Raw genomic sequence first — 21,600 nt, forward strand, 5'->3', positions numbered from 1 at the left:
ATGGCCAAAACCCACTTGGAAAGGAAAGGGTTTATTTCATCTTACAGTTTATAGTCTGCCACGAAGGAAACTGGACCTAGAAACTATTGCTAAGGTCATGGATGTATGCAATTACAGGTTTGCTTCCCATGGTTTTTCAACCTGTTTTCTTACACAAATTAAGACCATTTGCCCAGCGTGCTGCCCCTTGTAGGCTAGGACATCCCGTATCAGTCATTAATCAGGACAGTATCCCAGAGTTCCCTATAGGCATTTTGTCCGTCCAGATAGCCCCTTCAGCGGTGTGCTCCCCAGACATAACCTCCGTCCACTAGCCCTGCCTTCTAAGCACTCCACTGGTCTCAGGGCCTTTAGAGTGTGTGTGCTGTCGGGGTCATAGACTAGGTCTAGATTGTGGCATCAAGGTGCTCTGTTAAGAACAAGCCACAGGGCTCTACCTCCGCATCTTCAGTGGCTGTGTCTGCATTTGCACTTTAACGTTTTTTACAGTTAGCAGGGCGAGGACTGATCAAAGGCAGAGATCATCTGATGTGGGTTCTGCTCCAGTTCATTTCTGGAAGTATCCAGAAAAATGCACTTGCTGATTTTCTTCCTGTCATGAAGCTCTTTGATCTACTGTATCCAGAAAAGGAAGTAAGTTTTACTGATTACTCACCAGAGTTATTAAACTTAACCAGTTTATGTGCATTTAGCAGAATAAGGATTGGATCGCTGTAAGCATTTGTGAAATTTTATTTTTTTATATATTATCTCAACTTGTTACAATTTGGGGATTTGTTTAATTTTTCAAAATTAAATGACTTTTGTTCAATAGTTCTGTGATAGGGAAAGCTTGGCTAAGCATCTTTTTTTTTTTTTGATAAGTAGAAACATACCAACTCGATCATTTTTTCAAAAATGTTACACTTGTAAGGTTTCATTGTAATGATAAATAGTCAAAGAGCTATTGGGGCCAAACTAAGATAGGAACTTTGAAGAGTTACTCTGTGAAGGATTTGTATACATGTGACTATTTGGTTCTTATTCAACTGGAAACTAATTACTATTTTCCAGTGTATTCCAGTTCCTGATATTAACAAGCCCCAGTCAACGCATGCCTTTGCAATGACGTGTATTTGGATTCATCTTAATAGAAAAGCTCAAAATGACAATTCCAAGCTCCAGATCCCAATTCCACATTCCCTGAAGCTTCACCATGAGTAAGTTGTTTCTTATTGGAGCTTTATTTCGTTAGTAGTGGCTTGCAGACCAGATTGATTGCAGTGTTCATTAACAATGGCTTATAGACCATCATTGACTTTACTATTCCTGTGGTGTTGATATCGCCCCATACCACCCAGAAGGCGGAAATTGGCTAAGGCAGCATCAGAAAACAACCTGATTGAGTCTGATTATGTTACTAGGTATTTTTCTGATCTTCAAGACTGACTTTTGTTTTTACACTTTAAAATAGTAACTTAACGTTTCTTTTATCAACATGAAAATATTTCATGATTTCCCAAGGGCTCGTGATTTGAGCATGATCTGATTTAGGCATCTTTCTCCCTGGGATGGGCAAGGTGAGTGGCCCGATGTGGCTGCCGTGTTCCCTCATGTGTGTTCCAAAGCCATGATGACTCAGAGGAAATGTCCTGCTTGGGTAGAATTGAGCTTCAGTCAAGGGATGTTAGGGATGGCTGAACTTTCTCCTTTCCAGAACTGCCAGATCTCTGCATAGGAGCCTGTACCATGCTCAGATCCATGGTCCATCTGGCTTCTATTTTATAAAATGCCAATAGTAAATAAAGGTACTTGTTATATTTCAGCAGATAAGAAAATAGAATAGAAATATTTTTCGTTAATTTGTGAGTTATTTCTTTATTCTCTGAAACTTAGCCTAATATAGTTCATTATGCACAATGTCTGGACAAATTAATTGTTAAATTAGGATGAAGTTTAATCTGCAATATTATCCAGTCTTTAATATGCAAAATCACTCTGTATCACACCAGAAACTGTAGTATCTGTAAGAATAAAGGCAATATTAGTAACTATATATGATTGAAATTTAACATGCAAGTTAGCTTCATGGATGTTATTTGTGTTTTTTTATTCAATAAATGTGATATTTTAGGTTCCTTCAGCAGAGTCTGAGAAATAAAAGTTTACAGATGAATGACTATAAGATTGCCCTGTTGTGTAATGCATATTCCACAAATTCCGAGTGTTTTACACTACCCATGGGAGCACTAGTAGAAACTATCTATGGAAATGGAATTATGAGAGTACCTCTCCCGGGAACAAGCTGCTTGGCTTCTGCATCTATAACCCCCTTACCAATGAATCTACTGGACTCTCTGACAGTTCATGCCAAGATGAGGTGTGTCCATTTTATTTATTTGGTTCCATATCTGGGAATTGATAAAAATCTGGTTGGTATTAACTTTTTTTATATATACTTATAAGTGTATATGCATACATATATGTGAATGGCCAATGCATTTAAAAAATCATTTCTTCACAAAAATGAATGCTGTTAACTACAGAAATTATAGACTATACGGAGGAGCATGAAGTAGATGACCCCATCCTTCTCCTAATAGATGAGCATGGAAAACTTTTTTCCATCTTTTTTTCAATAAATACATTTGTAAATTTATTATATGTGTTGTTCTCAAAAATGTGCTTTTATCTTTTTTTTTTCCTATAATAAACACCTTTTCACGTGATTCTTCCCCAAAACACTTGGATTACTACATCCAGATTTCTTAGGAGGCTATAAGCAGCCACTCTATGTTGGTGGACATTGAGGTTTTGGTAGTATCTTCATATCAAGGAAAAGTTGATGGAGATCGCTTTCATAACAGTCATTGTACCATCTGTATGTAGGTACATTTGCTTTCGGTTTTTCTTACTTTTTTTTTTTTTATATAACAGTTTTCTGAAAGCAGACTTGCTGAGTCCTGGAATTTAAAATGTTAGGCTTTTACCTTACTGAGTTCTTATACACAGGGACACTTTGAGAGCTGTGTTTGTTTCCTAGAAACAAAGTTCTGTTGGCACTAGAACTCAAGTGCCCAGAGCCACCAGTCTGGGACTGTAGTGAAGCCTGGCACAGGATGGTGAGCAGCAGGTTTTAGTGCATGTAGACGCAGGAGTGTGTGGAGGCAAGCAAGACAGCTGTGGGGTTTCGTTAGAGCTGACAGTTTAGCTAGCATGGATACTAGAACACTGCCTAATGTTTCAAAATGTTTTTTTTTCTTTCTTTCTTTCTTTCTTTTTTTTTTTTTTTTGAGAAGGACTAAGGAATCCAGAAATTTCTGTTCTCTCGATTTTTAAGTGTTGGTGCAAACCTAGGACAACACTATATATAGTCCAAAGAAACATGTCTGCATGTGGGCTCTACAAAAGCCATGCTTTTTTCTCTCAAATGATAAACATTTTAGACCATATGTTACTTTGCTTGCATATGTGACAAATTTGAGCAAAGCCCTGTCTGAACCAAGCACTTGGATCTTAGCAATAATTTATTAAGTCATTTTGCGATTAAGGTTTTCTTATTCCTCACAACATCTAGTTACCTATTTGAGAGGAGAAACCAGCTAGCAGCACTCAAGCGTGCTCTTCTGTTTTGTTCAGGGAGGCTGCTCTTCACTGAGCAGAAGGGTCCCTGTGTGTATTGGAACTGCTGCACCCCCGGCCCTGCAGCATCCTAGAAGCCACCGTTCACTTCCACCATTACATTACTACCATGGAGTTGAGGCCATCATTACCGAGTGTCCTACAGCTTAAACATATCCAGTGAGCCGAGTCCATTGGAACCATTTCACTTCAGATTTATAAGTTGATAAGTTTACTTTTAAGTTGCTGCTTAGTAGAATATCTCCTGTGTTTATATAGACACGATTTTTCATTTTGCTCTTTTTTTCTCCTAAGCCTTATACACAGCATTGCAACTAGAGTGATAAAACTTGCTCATGCAAAATCCAGTGTCGCATTAGCTCCAGCTCTGGTGGAAACTTACAGTCGTTTACTGGTCTACATGGAAATAGAGTCATTGGGCATCAAAGGATTTATCAGTAAGACAAACTTCACTGCTGTTTCTAATGATTATTCATTAATCAAGTAATAAACATTCGTTAATTCAAGGAGTACTCTCCCAAGTGCTGAGGATACAGCAGTGAGCAGCTCATTGACGTGAGGCCAGCCTGCTGAGGCAGGGGACAGGGAGTAAAGCAAGCAAACGGGAGAGGCTCTGTGGCGGATGATGAGGGCCAGCCGGCCAGCTCCTGTATGTCTGTCGGGATGGAAGCTTGTTTGGAAGTAGCATGGCAGGAAAATGGTGATGTGCTAGGTGCTTAGATGCCCTGAGAGGACAGGGACCTCTGCCATGTAAATGAACTGCAGAGGCCGCGGTGCTGAGTGAGTGAGATGAGTGCCGAGTCTGGCAGTAGGGACGGAAGACAGTGTTAGTATGAGCAGCTGTGAATGGTAGGTGCTTTCTAACTGCACATTTTTGTGGTTCGTCCCCAGAAGTTTGGATTCTAACCGTACTAACTCTTTCCTCAGAAGTGAATCCAATTTTCTTTGGATGGAAGAAAGAATGAACAAGGAAAGATGTTACCTTTTTTGTTTTGGTCTAGTTTTTGGCCTTTTTGAGACAGTGTCTCGTACATAGTACAGTTGAGGCTAGCCTCTCACTTTTTATGTAGGTGAGCCTGGCTCTAGCTCTTGATTCTAGCCTCTACCTCCCAAGTGTGGGAATTTCAGGTGAGTGCCACCATGCCTGGCCTTTCTTTTTTTAATTAAAAATTAAATCGGGCTTAGTAGTTGTGATGCACACACCTTTAATTCTAGCCCTTGGTAGGCAGAAGCAGGCTAATTTCTGGGTTCAAGGTCAGCCTGGTCTACATAGTAAGTTCTAGAACAGCCAGAGGTACACAGAGAAACTGTCTCAAAAAGAAAAAACAGTGACTATTTTTGTTGTGATAGTTGCAGTGGTGTACACCTGTAATCTCAGGTGAGGAGGGTGAGCAGGAAAATTACATGAGTGTAAGAGTTCATTGCCAGTCTAGGTCGTGGAGCTCCCTTGGGTTTAATTGCCGGCACTATAAAAAGAGAGAGGAATGAATCTCACACTCAAAAGGTTGGAAACCTTAACTCTATAAAAATATTGTAAAAGATAACTGAGAAGTGAGGCAAGTTAGAAATTTGATAGACTTTAATGTTTTTGTTTGGTTAGTTGGTTTTGTTTTTTTTTGTGTGTGGTTGCTTTCATTTTATTTTTCCATATTAACTTGAGGCTGACTTGTCAAACTCTGGAAAGGAAAGATAAAGTTAATGTGTGATGTGGGATTCCCCTCTGTGTGCTATGAATATATTTTGTTACCATTGGTTAATAAAGAAGCTGCTTTGGCCTATGGCAGGGCAAGCGGGAAAACTAAACTAAATGCAGGGACAAAGGCGGCAGAGTCAGGCAGAAGCCATGTGGCTGCCCAAGGAGCAAGAGAGAGCAAACCACAAGCCGTGTTTTAAAATATAAAATATTAGAAATAGGTTCATTTAAGATGTGAAGTTAGTTAAAGAGAAGCCTGAGCTAATAGGTCAAAGAGTGTGTCATTAATGTTAAGCCTCAGGATGGTTATTTCATAAGTGGCTGCAGGAGCTAGTGAGCGGGACCCAGTGGGTGGAGAGAAATCAATCTGGGGGAACCAGTGAAATGGAGAATTTTATAGCTACTGATTTGTATTTAGGCTCTGAATTTTTTACCCCTTCAAGTAGAACTATGTATTACTTGGGTATATATGTTTTTGTAGTCATATTTTTGCATATAGCCTGAGTGTGACATTCTTTAGATATATTCAGGTATGTCCCTTTTCGTAACTGGTGCCTGGAATTCTTGTTCTTCTAGGTCAACTCTTACCTACTGTCTTCAAGTCCCATGCCTGGGGCATTCTGCACACACTTCTGGAGATGTTCAGCTACCGCATGCACCACATCCAGCCACATTACAGAGTTCAGCTCCTGAGCCATCTTCACACGCTGGCTGCGGTTGCCCAAACCAACCAGAACCAGCTCCATCTGTGGTGAGTACTGCAGACCACCCTTCCGTGGAGTTAGTACTCCTGGGCTTTGAAGTGGGGGACTTAATCCTTTTCCTTTTTTTCTTATTTGCCATAAAATTAAAATTCTATTTCTAAGACACTATAGTTTTAGCACAGTAGTGGAATCTGAGTTTTTAATAGAAATTGGATTTAAATAATCTTCAAGTCACAGTTAAAGTGTCATTTTAATTTTGATTTAAATGAAAATGTATTTCAGGTGGAAATCTGTAATTTGATGGAGGTGACACAGGGTCTTATGTAGTCTAAGCTGACCTTGAATTCATTTTGTAGCCAAGGCAAAGTTTAAATTCCTGATCCTCCTGCCTCTGCCTCTGCCTCCTAAATGCTGACCTTGCTGGTGTGTCCTAGTAAAAAATGTAGTTACTGACATGCTGTTTGTCTAAGAGGGTTTTCATCTAGCCTATAAGCTCTCTTTCATCAAATGTGTAAAGAGGTCAGCTGCTTCTCATTGTAAAATTAGCACCAAAAAGGGAGATTTTTTTTCCTATCAAAGAAAGGAAATGTCTGATCTCTGTTCTTAGAGTTTAATAATGCTGCGGTTGGACCTAACTGCATCAATCTGAGCTGTGCATTTTAATAATGCTGCAGTTGGCCCTAACTGCATCAATCTGAGCTGTGCATTCATCCCGCTTCCAGTGTCGAGAGCACGGCGCTGAGGCTCATCACGGCACTAGGAAGCTCGGAGGTCCAGCCACAGTTCACGCGATTCCTCAGTGATCCCAAAACGGTGCTGTCGGCAGAATCAGAAGAACTGAACCGAGCCCTGATCCTGACCTTAGCCAGAGCAACCCACGTCACAGGTAGAGACCGCATGAGCCCCATTAACAGAAGAAGCACTGCTCCTCTCAGCCCACAGTGGGAGAGTGTACTCAGGAGGCGCCAGTGATCTTCATAACGCCAGTTACTAATGGGACCTCATGGCACCATCATTCTGACTAAGGGTTTTTGTTTCATAACTGCTTTAAAAACATTTGGAATTCCCAAAGATTCTCTTTTTATGGATTTCTGTCTATACATAGATCAAGTATATTAGTAATTAAAATGGGAAAATTTTAAAAGTAATAATTCATTTAAAAATAATGTAACGTGATATTAGCACAAATAACATTTATGAGAGAAAGTATTTTATACAACAAAACTTTAATGAAAAGAGGTGCTTTTGTTTTCTTTTTCATTGCCATTCAGTACCTGGTGTAAAGGAGCATAGGTGTCTTCTCCAGTCTGCTTCTGGTAGTATTTGTCTGCTGCAGTATGGTAATGCTGCATTGGCTAAATGAAGACAGTATGGCTTCTCACTGACATGAGATTAGGGAGAAAAGGGATTTCTTAGCTGACTTTTCAGATAATCGTGTGTACTCTTTGTTTAGAATTGGGAACTTATCTAAAGATGAGGCACAGTGTGAAACCCCCACCCTGTCAGTGGGCTTTGTGTACTTCACTGCACCATGATCCTCCTACCTCTTTCTCACATTGAATACACTTTTAATGTATGTGTGCAGTGAACCTTTATGAGTTGGTCTTTTGGAAACTATTCCCTGAGTTAAATAGTTCTAGCAAATGTCAGCACATCTCATTATAGTTTCATAAAATTGTATTTGTTTGTATCATATAAATTTTATAAGAAAATCTTAACATCTTTGAAAACAGTCAGACTTGTGTTGGAGATGAGTTTTTCCAGTTTCTAACAGCAGCTTTATCATTCCTGAAAGATCATCACTTGTTTCTCTTAAAGCAATAGGCTGACTGATAATTTTCAAGGACGTATCTGCTAAATGTTTATCTCTCCATAATTATGAGCATTTGAGAAGCTCTTTTACCTAAAGTTGAAATTCCATTAAAGAAGGCACTATTGTACCCCAGGAGTCAGTCATGTGAGCGCTTTCGCTTCAGACTCCCTGCACTTTGGAATGCTTGTTCTTTGTGATAAAAACATTCAGAATCCTTTCTGATAACTTTAATATTTGTAACTTATAGTGCATTAAGAAGTCATCTTAACCGAGACTGGCACCTTTGTCCTTGTTGAAGTCAGGAGTCTACAAACACAGTCTGGTGCCTTTGAGTTGTTGGGTGAGCCAGGCATCTCACCACCACACCTCTTGGAAAATGCTAAGGATACCTCAGTATTGTTATTTCAGTAGCTCCAAATACCTCCAGTCCTTGACAGGACAACAGGGCCAGGTATAGTAGCATAGGCCTGTGATCCTAGCTTGGAGGATTGCAAGTTGAGGTCAACGTAGAATTTATTTCAAGGCTCTGTCTCAACAAAGGAAGGATGGAAGGAAGGACAGATACTGGCAACTGCTGATCAGCAGACCACTTTGAGAGCTATTTTTTAAAAAAAAAGAGACACAAAATTCATCATTTTCAGCTACCCTTTTCTAAACTGTTATATTGTGAAGTAAACATCTCTAATTTAGAGATTTATACTTGTAGCAAGCAGCATTTAGTTGTTTTCAGTCACCAAATCCAGACATTGACTTTCTAATTCCATTCTCTTGGCCCAGTAAAGACCTTATTAAAAGTACAGAAGCACCAGATGTCTGTTGGAGAAAAGGCAGGGGCCACTTGTTGGTTTTCGGCCACCTGGCTGGCTAGCTTAGACCCGAAATAATCACACACAAACTGTATTATTTAAATCTCTGTTTGTCCCATTAGCTCTAGCTTCTTATTGGCTAACTCTTACATATTAATTTGACCTATCTCCATTAATCTATTTATCGTCACATGGTAGTGGCTTACTGGTAAAGTTTCAGCATGTCTGACTCTGGCCACAGCTCCATGGCTTCTCTCTGACTCCGCCTCCTTCCTCCCAGCATTCTGTTTAGTTTTCTCCACCAAGCTCTGTTCCCCTATAGCTCTGCTATAGGCCCAAAGCAGTTTCTTTATTCATTAACCAATAAAAAAGCAACACATAAACAGAAGGACCTCCCATACCAGATGTCTCTTGTTGTCTCTTCATTATATGCTGTGCTCATATTTTTTAATAAAACAATCTAAATCACTCCTAGTCATTTTCAGAGTAAGAAACTTTAGGTCCTGAGTTAAATACAGGTAAATAATAGTGACTGTGCTGCACTGAAACCCCCTCAGTATACACAGTTGCTTTTTCTTTCTTTGGCAGTTTGTATTTGTGGTCATAGAGATCTGACTCACATCTGTTTGTTTAGATTTTTTTACAGGATCAGATTCAATCCAGGGAACTTGGTGTAAAGATATCCTTCAGACCATCATGAATTTTACTCCTCATAACTGGGCTTCACACACTCTCAGCTGTTTCCCGGCCCCTCTGCAGGTAATTTGGTTCTGAATTACATAGTAAATACACACTGAATCTTTCTTCAGTCACAGTGGCTTCTTCTAGGGAGTTTAGTCTTCGTAACAGCTAAAGATATTTGACTTTTATTTCCTTTTTGAAAGTAATTGCTTTTTCTTCCAAAATCTCTTGAGTTGTTTCTAATCCTACTGAAGACTAAATGTGTTTCTGAAAATGTAATTATTATGGTTTCATTTTTAAAAATGAACAGTTTTAGAATGTCACAAGAGTTAACATATGACCTGAAAAATTCTTTCCTATCACTAAAATAGAGAAAAATATACTTTAATGAAACTTCATAAAGTGTATAGATAGATAGTAAAATTGACTCTGTTGGGTTCTTTTTTTTTTAACCATACGACAAAATTATAGCTGTAGCTTCATAATAAAAGAGAAAGGCAAACCTCATGTACCTTGTGCGTCTCAGAGAAAGTTTATGGCATAGTGGACCGTGGATTTTCCATGACTTCTAGTGAAGCTGTGTGGTGGTTCTCACATATCAGATCGCTCTACAAAGCTTCCCAAGCCACAGATTTCTGGGTCCCAGCCTTAGAGCTTCTGGCTGAGTAGATCAGGCAAGGGACTGCTGATCTGGAGACCATAATCAGAACCACTAGGCTATTGTAATCGGTCTTCCCTATAGAGACACTGAAATGGACAGCCCGAGAAAGACACATTCCTTTTTCTTCCCTCTCACCCTTCTCTTAAAGATTAGCAAAATATGATTGAAGAGACTTTGAATTCAAGCTTGCTTGGAATTTCTGTTTAGAAAGTACAGAAAAAGAAATTTGATTTGCCAGTAGGCTAGCCTGCACATTTCCTGGTGTAGACATCCAGGCCGTCATTACTGACTTACTCGGGTATAATTCAGTTTATAATGCCAGGACCAAATGCAGAGCAGGCTTCTCACCTCCAAATAGCCACTGTTCCTTTTACTATATCCAGTGACATAAACTTCTGCTCTTCCTTTTAGGCATTCTTCAAGCAAAATAATGTACCCCAGGAAAGTCGTTTTAATCTGAAAAAAAATGTGGAAGAAGAATATAGGAAGTGGAAGTCAATGACTGATGAAAATGAAATTATTACTCAGTTCTCTGTGCAGGGCTTTCCTCCTCTGTTCCTCTGCCTGCTCTGGAAGATGCTGCTGGAAACAGATCACATAAGCCAGATTGGCTATCGGTAAGCTGCAAGCCTAGGCTGCAGTCAAACAGTGTTCTCCATGTAAGGAGAGTTTAATCCTCATTCTTTGTCTTGTAGAGTGTTAGAGAGAATTGGGGCCAGGGCCCTGGTAGCCCACGTGAGAACATTTGCAGATTTCTTGGTGTATGAGTTCTCTACATCAGCAGGAGGTCAGCAGCTCAATAAGTGCATTGAAATTCTTAATGACATGGTGTGGAAGTATAACATTGTTACATTGGACAGATTAATTCTCTGCCTGGTAAGAATACATGAGTTTCTAAGCCTTCTTATCATTCTTTGATCAAACTGTGTGAGTGGAAGACTTCGTGCTGATTTCCTCTATTTGGCGTCAAATATTTGGATTAATGCTACATTCAGGCTTCCTTAAAGAAAAAGAAATTACTGAATTTTTTTCACTCAGTATATATTCAGTATTTAGTATTATATTCGCAAAGGTACAGAAGTAAATAAAATAGATTTTTCTAGCCTTGTGGTGCCTTGAAATATAGATGGTTGATTCTCAGAGGCTCCTTCTGGGGTCAGGAAATAGTAAAGAGCTATTGTATTTCTTTGTAGCATGCCAGCTAATGTAACTTCAGTAGCCAGAATTCTGACTGTTTCCCCTTTATACCCAGCACCCTCCAAATGCTCCTTTTACTTCTGCCTGTTAGTGTATTTCGAGCAAAGTTTTTCTTTTCTTTTAAGGTTTATTTTTATTTTTTATGTGTATGAGTGTTTTGCCTGCCTTTGTGCTTGGGAACCACATGTGTGCAATGCCCATGGAGGCCAGCAGAGGGTATCAGATCCTCCGAGCTTGAGTTACAGAAAGTTCTAAGAGCCATGTATGTGCTCGGAATTGAACCCACATCCTCTAGAAGAGCAGCCAGTGCTCCAGAACTCTGAGCCATCTCTTTAACCCTTCAAGCAAAATTTTAAGAAAAGACTGAATTAGACTGGAAAATTATACACTTTTAAAAAATATAGTAGTGGCTGGGCACATTAGCACATGCCTATAATACCAACAGATGCAGGGGGATTGTTACAAGTTCATGGCCAGGCTGGTCCACAGTGAGATCGCAAGGCCAGCCAGGGCATGGTGGTAATATATGCAGTGGCTTAGTTCACTAGCTTTGACTTCTTCCTATGGATCATAAATCATAGGTAGTTGTCGTGTAGTAGGGGGACTAAGGTGTGGCAGAGGGAAAATACTGTCTGAAAACAATGGCATCACATTGCCCTCAATGACACATTGTCAAGGAAAGATTTACTTTCAGATGCATATTCCTAGTCAAAGGCAGAATGAACCACAAACAGACAGAAAGGGTCAGGTCATCTTTAGGATTACTGAAGACTTGGATTGGGGTGTCTTAAAATTTAGCCAACTAGATGGCAGGACCATACCTTTGGATAGATAGGACAATTTTACTTCATTTTTCTCTTTATTTCCAAAGGCCATGCGTAGTCATGAAGGAAATGAAGCCCAGGTTTGTTATTTCATAATTCAGTTGCTGCTGCTCAAACCAAATGACTTCCGAAATCGAGTGAGTGATTTTGTGAAGGAAAACTCCCCCGAGCACTGGCTCCAGAATGACTGGCACACCAAGCACATGAGCTACCACAAGGTACTGGCTCCAGCTCTGTGGCGCCACAAAGCAGCTGGGGAGGGTTGGCTGCTCAGTAGGCAGAGTTCTTGGAGTTCCTTCTTTCTTTATGGTCAGTATGGAAACAAATTAGTTGTAAAGTTACATTAATGAATAGGAACAAATTATAACTGAGCTTTTAACAGGTAAGGTTCCGTATAAAATGAAAAAGCTATAGTAAAATTAATATAGTGTCTTGGGGAAGCTGGGCTATCACTGATTTGAGGAGCATGATCTTAGCACATGCCAATTCCCAGCATCCCCCCCCCCAAAATCAAAGATTGCTGTATTTTTTAAAAAAAAAAATTAATAATTATAGCGAGATGGTAGAAACACACACCGTTAATCCCTTGGGAGTCAGAGGCAGGAGGATCTCTGAGTTCGAGACCAGCCTGGTCTACAGAGCAAGATCCAGGTCAGGCTCCAAAGCTACACAGAGAAACTCTGTCTTGAAAAAGAAAATAAAAAAGATAAATATTTTTAGTTTTTCTGTATCTCTTTAAGCAATCTTTTCCAAGATACTATAAATGTCTGTTTCCTCACCCACAGAAATACCCAGAGAAGCTGTATTTCGAAGGCCTGGCAGAACAGGTTGACCCTCCTGTACCAATCCAGTCTCCCTATCTGCCCATCTACTTTGGAAATGTGTGCCTCCGGTTCCTTCCGGTATTTGATATAGTAATCCACAGATTTTTAGAGTTGCTTCCAGTGTCCAAATCCCTGGAGACCCTCCTGGATCACCTCGGGGGCTTATATAAGTTCCATGGTGAGTTCATTCATGTGTTAATTTCATCTATACCTTTATGAGCAGATAGGCTGGGCACTGCCGCCTGGTAGCAGTGGGTCTGTGGGTTCTGAAGTGTGCAGAGATACGTGCTATGCGTGCTGTGCGATGATGTCATAAGATGTCATGGGTGCACAGCAGAAGAGTGCGAGTTTGGAGCGGGGTGGTTTACTGTAAACGGAATGTGTCTCGTAGGCTTGTGAGTGACAGTTTGAACTTTTGATGTGAATGATTTGTATGAGCAGAAGAGATGAAAAGAATATATGAGTCATAAGGGATTTTTTTGGAGGGGGGACCCTAGTGATAGAACAAAAGGGCATATTTGAAGAAAAATTGCTTCATTGAACTGAATTAAGAATGTTTATTTAGGAATTTCAAAATAAGGTGGAAAAAGAAAATATACCTGGCTGCGTGATCACATTAAATGCCATTTTGAGTTTAATAACCTGAAGATGGTGGTCAAGTAGAAGTCCCTGAGTAAGATGGGAGCATGGGAACCAGTGTTTTAGAAAGCTGAGGTCAGGTGTGATGCCCAGCGTGTCTCAGAAGGAGGATACGCTTTCAAAGCCACCTCAAGGTGCTGGTGTATATTAGCCTTTCAGAAAGCCGTGGGCTGCGAACGACAGCAGAAGAGCCAGGAACACAATTGACTTGGCTGGCGCTTGCTTAGGAGACGTTACTCTGGCCTTAAGACTGGCAACTGGAGCATGATGTGGTCCGTGACACAAATGGAAAAGATGACCACTGTAGAGAGAAGGTGCCCAGCTGCGGCAGCTGTTATTCCTAGATCTCCATGTCTTCCCTGAAGGCACGCCTGTATAACTACAGAATCACTGTCGGGTTCAAAGAAATTTAATGGTATTCGCTTTTAAAAGACAGCTCTCTTTGGATATGGGAATCCTGTGGCTCCAGAGCTGGCTCTCGTCTCTGAGCAGCAGTTGCAGTTGCTTAGGCAGCCTCCTTAGAAGCTGTTCTGGTTTCTTGCTCTTTGTCTTTTTTGTTTTGTTACAAATACAGTGTAGTACTCTGTACCAGGGTCTTTCTCCCAGTTCCTACATTAAAGTTGACTCCTAAAAATGTCAGTACCTATAGGCCTGCCTCTTGCTGTGATCATTTCCCAGTCCTTTGATTCTGAAGGTTTTCACAGTTGCTAACCTTTTGCAAGTGGGAACACAACCACAGCTGACATTTGCTTTCTGTTATTTTTGTACAATAAATTTACAGAGGTGAAATTGTTCACTCAGAATAATGACCATCCTTAAATACTGTGTATATTATTAGGAATCTTCTGACTGACTTGGAATTAAAGTTCTCATTGTATGCATTTGTCCAGCATGTGAAGTAATGTCACAATCTTCTCAGTTGTTTTTCTGTAGTCTTAAAAGCACACAGTTTACTTTTTACACTTGTCAATAATCTGATAAGCATGGTGACCTGTTTTCTTCTTGGCAGACCGACCAGTGACTTATCTGTATAATACTTTGCACTATTATGAAATGTGCCTGAGAAACCGTGACCATCTCAAGCGAAAACTTGTCCATGCAATCATTGGCTCCCTCAAAGATAACCGGCCACAGGGCTGGTGTCTCAGTGATACTTACCTGAAGCATGCCATGAATGCACGGGAGGACAATCCTTGGGTTCCAGAGGACTCCTACTATTGCAAGCTGATTGGCCGACTGGTAGACAATATCCTTTCTTATGTCGTGTTTTTTCAGGCTCTTTAAAAATCACAGTGTTTTAGCTGTGAGAACTGTAATGTTTTTATGTATCTCAAAACCTCATTTTAGTTTTTTTTTTTTTCTTTGAAATAGAGCCTCTGTGTTGTTTAGGCCAACCTCAAACTCCTTGCCTCAAGCAGTCTTCCTGCCTCAGCTCCTCCAGGAACTAAGACTTCAGTGCACACAACTGCACTTCTTTAGATCTTCTGGTCGGTGTGTGTGTGTTTGTTTGTTTTGAGACAGTCTAACTACGTAGTCACCACTGGCCTGGAACTTGCTGTGTGGGCTAGGCTGGCCTTGGACTCAGAAATCTGCCTCCCACGTGCTGGAATTAAAAGTGGCCTTGGTGATTATGTTATCTCTGTAAAACATTTCGAAGTCTTAAATTGCATCATCTTACTAGATAGGTGGGAATTTTCTCTGTTGCTACTCAAACTTAAGAACAGACTTTACAGACAGTTGTTTTGAAGTAAGAAGTCCTACTTCTATATTAGTATTCTATGTCTTACAGTGTAGGTGTGTAGCTAGAGTTTTTCTGTATCAACAGTCACTCCCAGATAGCCACACAGACTTATTAATCATAAATGCTCGGTTGATAGCTTTGACTTGTCTCCAGCAGCCATTACAACTTAAATTAACCTATTTCTATTAATCTGTGTGCCACCTTGAAGCTCCTTTACCTCGTCTATAAACTCCCCTTGTAGCTTCTTCCGCATCTGGTTTACGACTCTGGAGACTCTGCCCCCAAAATCCTGCCTAGCTATTGGCATGTCAGCTTTCTATTAACCAATGGGAATAATACATATTCATATTTTACAAAAAGATTATTCCACAGCACAGGTGTCTGTGTGCTCCTGGAGAGCATTAGTCTGGTTGCTTTAAAAGAATCCTTTAGAACCAGGGGCAGTGGCACATACCCCTAATCCTGGCACTTGAGAGGCAGAGGCAGGAAGATTTCTAAAAGTTCAAGACTAGCCTGGGCTACATAGCAAGACCCTACTTTAATTAATGAATTAAATACAATTATATCCTTGAGTACTTTCAAAGCATAGTGCTATTAATAGAAAGTATTATGAACTAAAGAGCTGGTGTGTTGATGTTTTTATTTCTTCAGTTTGATATCTTGTGTCTAGTTGTCAGCAAGTCTACATAACATGTCTGTGTGCCTTATCAGTATTGTTTTCTTAAACAGGGGAATATATTTCCTAAGGTAAAAGAATTATGCATTTAAAAGTAATTTTCATGTGAAAATACCCTATATCTGTAAAGTAAATAGGCTTTAGAAGCCTGAGGACCCCCTGATCCTGTCTCCTGCTGATGTGGTGTCTATGTTAGGGGCCACCTGTAAGAGGAACCCCTTGTATTTCGTGGGTACTGCTCAGTGTGCTCCGGTCCTGTCATAGTTACCTGTTTACTTTGTGTTGTTTACCCTTGTATATGTTAATTGCAGTTAAGTCACTTCTTGACAGCTCATAATCAGATAATTGATAATCAAATGAGATGCTTGCATTTAAAACATGAGATCTGTAAACATTATATAAATGTGTCATTAATCTCAGAATAGTCAAATTGTTTTTGCCTTAATCACTGCACCCATGGCTGGCAAGTCTCCTGGACCCTTCCCCAACTGTGACTGGAGATTCAATGAGTTCCCCAATCCTGCTGCCCATGCTCTGCATGTCACTTGTGTGGAACTCATGGCCTTGGCCGTTCCAGGCAAAGATGTTGGGAATGCCCTTCTCAATGTCGTCCTGAAAAGGTCTGTGTCCTTTTTCATGTAGTAAGAGTCTGTTTATTTCTGAAACTGTTACTGTCAAACAAACCTGTGCCCCAAATTGAGCACATCTTTTGGTTCCCAGTCTCATCTTTGTGGTATAGATGTAAGAGAATGAATACTGCTCAGATTCAGAAGAGCAGGTTGGTTCGCATTGATGCCTCTTATCACCTCCTTGATAATCCATTTAGGTCTGACGTTAACTTGTGCCTAAGGTCTCTACAGATCACCAGGAGCAGGGGTGTAGGGGTTAGAGCAAGTGCTAGACAGTGGATTCAGTCTCCAGCCACATTCCCAGCCCCCACCCCAACCCCCCAAAAAAGGTCTTGAAAGGTTAGAAAAAATAGGGAATAATGATTGGGTGAAAGTAGAAATAAGTTCAGATAGTCTTTCAACCCCACAACTAGTGTTAAAGGACACGCACACACAAAAAGGACTTATTTTGTATGTATTAAATTTTTTTTCAGTGAAATGTCCATTGTTGTTTGGAGTTAATCAGTTGTGAATCTTCTTAATCATTTGTTTTCAAAGCAAGATCCTTGGTCAATCATATAAATGTTTTAATACTTTTACATTTTTTTCTGTCTGCTTGCAGTCAGCCCTTGGTACCAAGAGAGAATATCACAGCATGGATGAACGCAATTGGTTTGATCATCACTGCCCTCCCAGTGAGTTCCTAGCTGCGGTTTGTAACCAGTGATGCAGTATAACTCCCTCTTCTCTGTTGACCCGGACAAACAGATATGTACAGAGTGAGCCTGCATTGGGATGTCATGCGAGTTAATAAAGTGTTTAATTCTCCATTCTTTTATACCATCAATGAGCTGGATTTGTAACCAGCTGGTAGAGTGCCTGCCTCACATGCATGAAGCCCTGGGTCTGAGAACCAGCAACACATAAACTTGGTGTGGTCGCACACACCCATAATCCTAGCACCTGGGAGGTGGAGGCAGGGAGATTGAAGTTTGCAAGTTGTCCTTAGCTACAGCATCATTTTTGAGGCTAGCCTGGGCTACCTGAGACCCTGTCTCAGTACATGAACACAGTTACAATCACTATTGCTATTCTTCTGTCGTTCTACTTCAGTTCTATATGTATCTACTAGACTTAGCGATCTCTGCCAGTACCAACTCACCTACCCAGCCTTCATTTCTAGCTCAGACTCTGATCTACTCTTTGCCAAATATTGTGTTATGTATCCAGTCATTCCTCCTGCACTCTTTGCTCACTGAGAAATGTTTTAAGTCTAGTGTGGTAGTAAATAGGACATTGTGCCAGAGTTCTTCCCCTTCCACTATCTGCTCGCTAGGCATGCGAAGTCTCCCTTCTCGACCTTTTCATTGTCTCTTGAGCTCTAAATAATGTTGATCAGCACCATGCTCTCTACTTTTGGTAGATTCACAGTACTAGGTCTGTGAATCCCTGTTTTGTTTATGTATTTAATAAAATATAATACCGGTGTTTGTTTCTTTTCTGTACATATATAACAGACTTGTCTGTATAGTAAATATTGGTGAAGTCATTTTACTGCATGGTAAATAGCAAGCACTAAGTAATATGCTGGGAAGGTGCAAATCAACCTTGTTCTCAGGTCAAGCTAATGAGTGCAGAAATGCTTGGTTCTGTTTCAGAATATCCATTCACAGACAAGCCAGAGGAACTTCAGTGGGTGTGAAAGCATAGTAGCATGTGAGCTTCGAGGTCAAATTCTGGATATGTGGTTTGTTGTTTCTTTTTATTTTTTTTTTTTAAACCAGATTTCCCTCTGCCTTTAAAGGAGCCGTACTGGATTGTCCTTCATGACCGAATTGTGAGCGTCATCAGCAGCCCTAGCCTGACGTCAGAGACAGAGTGGGTTGGCTATCCGTTCCGCCTCTTTGACTTCACTGCTTGCCATCAGTCCTACTCGGAGATGAGCTGCAGCTACACCTTAGCGCTCGCACACGCCGTGTGGCACCATTCCAGCATTGGGCAGCTCTCACTCATCCCAAAGTAAGAGCTGGAGTTTCTTAAAGCAATGTGTCATGTCAACTTCGTCTTCTTAAGTCTGATTTACATGTGGAGTGTGTTTCTCATTCCTGAGTATTGCAGAGTAAGAGTGTTTCAGATAGGGAGGTCCTGGCCAATCAGTTTCAGAATTACTTGTTTGAATTTCTTCTGTGTGTGAGCAGGAACATCTGCTTTCTCATCTTCCACAGTGGTTTCAAGAAGCTTAGTCAGATCTATGCCTTTCCTAGAATGCATCACAAAAGTCGCCCTGGAAACTGAAAAACTGACCTCAGTCTATTTTCAGATTTCTTTGCTGACTGTAAAATGCTGTCAGCTAGATCTAAATTTCATGAGAATGGCGTCTTCATAAATTCTCTTTACCTTTTAGATAATTCACCTGTCATTTAATGCCTGTACTTTAAGAATTACTTTTAAATCTGAAGTAATTTCTTTCAGTGAGATATGAAAGATTAACTAGAAGTATTATTTTCCCAGGTTAGGAGATGGTTCAGACTGTAAGAGTGTGTGCTGTGCAGACACGAAGATCTGAGTTCACACACATCCCCAGAGCACGCACGCACGCACGCGCGCGCGCACACACACAGCCAGACATGACTGTGTATATGCCTGCAACCCAGTGCTGGGGAGTAGTGGAAACAGGATTGCTAGAAGGCAGCCCAGCTCCAGCTTCAGTGACAGACCCATCTCAGGGAATAAGGAGCGTGACAGAGCAGGTACCTGACATCCTCCTCTGGCCTCTGCATACACAGGCATGTGTACCCACACACATACACATACCACACCCTCATACATGTACAAAAAAAGAAACAATATTATTACCAAAATTAAACAGAACTTCTTTTGGTTTGGTTTGGTTTGGTTTTTCGAGACAGGGTTTCTCAGTAGCTATGGAGCCAGTCCTGAAATTCACACTGTAGACCAGGTTGGCCTCTAACACACAGAGATCCGCCTGCCTCTGCCTCTCTAGTACTGGAATTAAAGGCGTGCGCCACCACTGCCCGGTTTAAATGGAACTTTTAAGAAATATAATAAAGATACTCTTTTCAATCTTCTTAAATACTTTTATAAATACTATATTAACATAATTCAAAGAATTTAATTGATTTAACTTCATAAGATGTTTTTATTTTTATCTTTACCCTTTAGGTTTCTCACTGAGGTGCTTCTTCCTGTAGTGAAGACTGAATTCCAGTTGCTGTATGTGTATCATCTTGTAGGGCCATTTTTACAAAGATTCCAACAGGAGAGAACCCGGTGCATGATCGAGGTAAAGTTTCATCTGGCTTAGTGTAAATCTGAAAGATGTGTTTCTGGACAAGTGTTTTTTCACAGTAGAGGTCAGCCATGAGTAGTGAAATTAGTTTCATATGGCCTGGGAGCCACTTTATGGGATTTAATGTACCTATTGGAAGTTTGGTGTTCAGTGCATTGAACTGGAGATGGCAGGGGCAGTTAGCTGTCATTAGCTGTCACCAAGGAGGAAGTCAAAAGGCACAGAAGTGCGTTTGAGAATTTACAGTGTCGTTATTTAAAATCATGAGACTGGATGAAATCAAGCATTTCTAGGAAAATGAGCAAGAAGAGAATTTTGAAATCACTAGCTGTCATGGGGACTGGAGAGATGAGCTCAGTGCTTAAGAGCACTTACTCCTCTTGCTGAAGACCTAACATGGCAGCTTGTAATTCCAGTTTCAGAGAATCCGACTTCCTCATCTGGCATCTTGGGTACCAGGTATGCACATGGTGCATATACATACACAAAAATAGGCAATTTTTTTTTAATTAGCCATCAGATGGAACAGGAAGATAGACTAGAAGCCTCAAAGCCTAAGTATCCCTGGAGTGCATTTATTTCAAAGATGGTATCTCGAAAGGAGATCATATTCTTTTCTTTTTTCTTTTTGGTTTGGTTTGGTTTTTGGGTTTTGTTTTTTGAGACTGGGTTTCTCTATAGCTTTGGAGCCTGTCCTGGAACTAGCTCTTGTGTAGACCAGGCTGGCCTCGAATTCACAGAGATCCATCTGCCTCTGCCTCCCAAGTGCTGGGATTAAAGGCGTGTGCCACCACTGCCCAGCGAAATTATATTTCTTAATTCTAAGAGAGATACTAATTGTCAGGCCATTTTGTAGCACTATGATTCCTTCCTGAAGGTAGGCGTTGTGGTAGCTTCTAAGATGCATGCCCCGTGACTGTTCCTCTGTGCATGTGCCATCCTGTGTGCCACTGTGGGGACCAGAGGGGTTTTGTTGAGTTACGTGATCATTGTAATCAATTCAATAAACTGCGTTCTTTTTTGCATAGATTGGCGTGGCGTTTTATGACATGCTGTTGAATGTAGACCAGTGCAGCACACACTTAAATTACATGGACCCTATCTGTGACTTCCTCTATCATATGAAGTATATGTTTACCGGTGACAGTGTAAAAGAGCAAGTAAGTTAATTTTTATACTGTTTAATTGGGTTTGACTTATCAAACTTGAATATATGGTGATAAACATTTTTGTTTCAGTGAGTATTTAGTTTGGGTTTATTTTTGTGAGGTATCTGTTATCAGAGAACATTATTCTAGATACAACAATAAAAAAATAGTCTCTTTGACAAACATCTGGAAAACACCTACAGCATAAGTGAGTAGTAGTGTCACTGAACAGTCTTCTCACATGGGGAAAGAAGTGTAGCATGGCTAGAAGACCCGAGAGGGTGTGTTCTTAGTGAAGGAGGCTTCCTTTAACCACTGATTAGGGTGTATTGTGGGACATTGAACTCACAGTGGCACACCCAGAAGTCAAGCCAGGCTGGTCAAGAGATTGGTGTGTGGAGAGATTCTGAAGATTGTAAAGGTTCTCGCCTGAAGAACTGGTCCCAGGAAGATGCTTTATCCCACCATGTTCTTACCCCAGGGGGTTCGATTACCTCAGTGTCACATGACACAGCATAAGATCTATGGTGAACTGGAAGGGATACACATAAATTCAACATATGAAGAGGCTCTTCTACTAGCGCTGGCTGAAAGTGGGAACAACTTCCTTGGTCATGCATGTGTTTCCCGTGTGTAAGAAACCATCTGAGCACT

The 21,600-nt window shown here is 40.6% G+C and overlaps 1 protein-coding gene across 3 annotated transcripts in view; it reads left to right on the top strand.

The window, feature by feature from the left end:
- The window catches only part of Med23 (mediator complex subunit 23), a 43,751-nt gene that overhangs the window by 18,858 nt on the left and 3,293 nt on the right, over positions 1-21,600 (top strand). For 2 of the 3 annotated variants that reach the window (XM_041653844.1, XM_041653846.1), the window contains 17 exons: positions 490-633; positions 1,054-1,199; positions 2,114-2,359; positions 3,916-4,058; positions 5,891-6,065; positions 6,741-6,904; positions 9,272-9,396; positions 10,391-10,596; positions 10,675-10,855; positions 12,048-12,218; positions 12,786-13,002; positions 14,473-14,709; positions 16,335-16,500; positions 17,111-17,183; positions 18,293-18,507; positions 19,672-19,792; positions 20,827-20,958. In XM_041653844.1, the coding sequence (XP_041509778.1) occupies positions 490-633; positions 1,054-1,199; positions 2,114-2,359; positions 3,916-4,058; positions 5,891-6,065; positions 6,741-6,904; positions 9,272-9,396; positions 10,391-10,596; positions 10,675-10,855; positions 12,048-12,218; positions 12,786-13,002; positions 14,473-14,709; positions 16,335-16,500; positions 17,111-17,183; positions 18,293-18,507; positions 19,672-19,792; positions 20,827-20,958 (2,862 nt within the window). The remainder of the gene's footprint in view (positions 1-489; positions 634-1,053; positions 1,200-2,113; positions 2,360-3,915; positions 4,059-5,890; positions 6,066-6,740; positions 6,905-9,271; positions 9,397-10,390; positions 10,597-10,674; positions 10,856-12,047; positions 12,219-12,785; positions 13,003-14,472; positions 14,710-16,334; positions 16,501-17,110; positions 17,184-18,292; positions 18,508-19,671; positions 19,793-20,826; positions 20,959-21,600) is intronic. The other variant, XM_041653845.1, reaches the window with a different exon arrangement.

This window comes from Microtus oregoni, unplaced genomic scaffold, assembly GCF_018167655.1.
Source record: "Microtus oregoni isolate MIOR12 unplaced genomic scaffold, Mior012 000006F_ref0000085, whole genome shotgun sequence".
Taxonomy (NCBI): Eukaryota; Metazoa; Chordata; class Mammalia; order Rodentia; family Cricetidae; genus Microtus; species Microtus oregoni.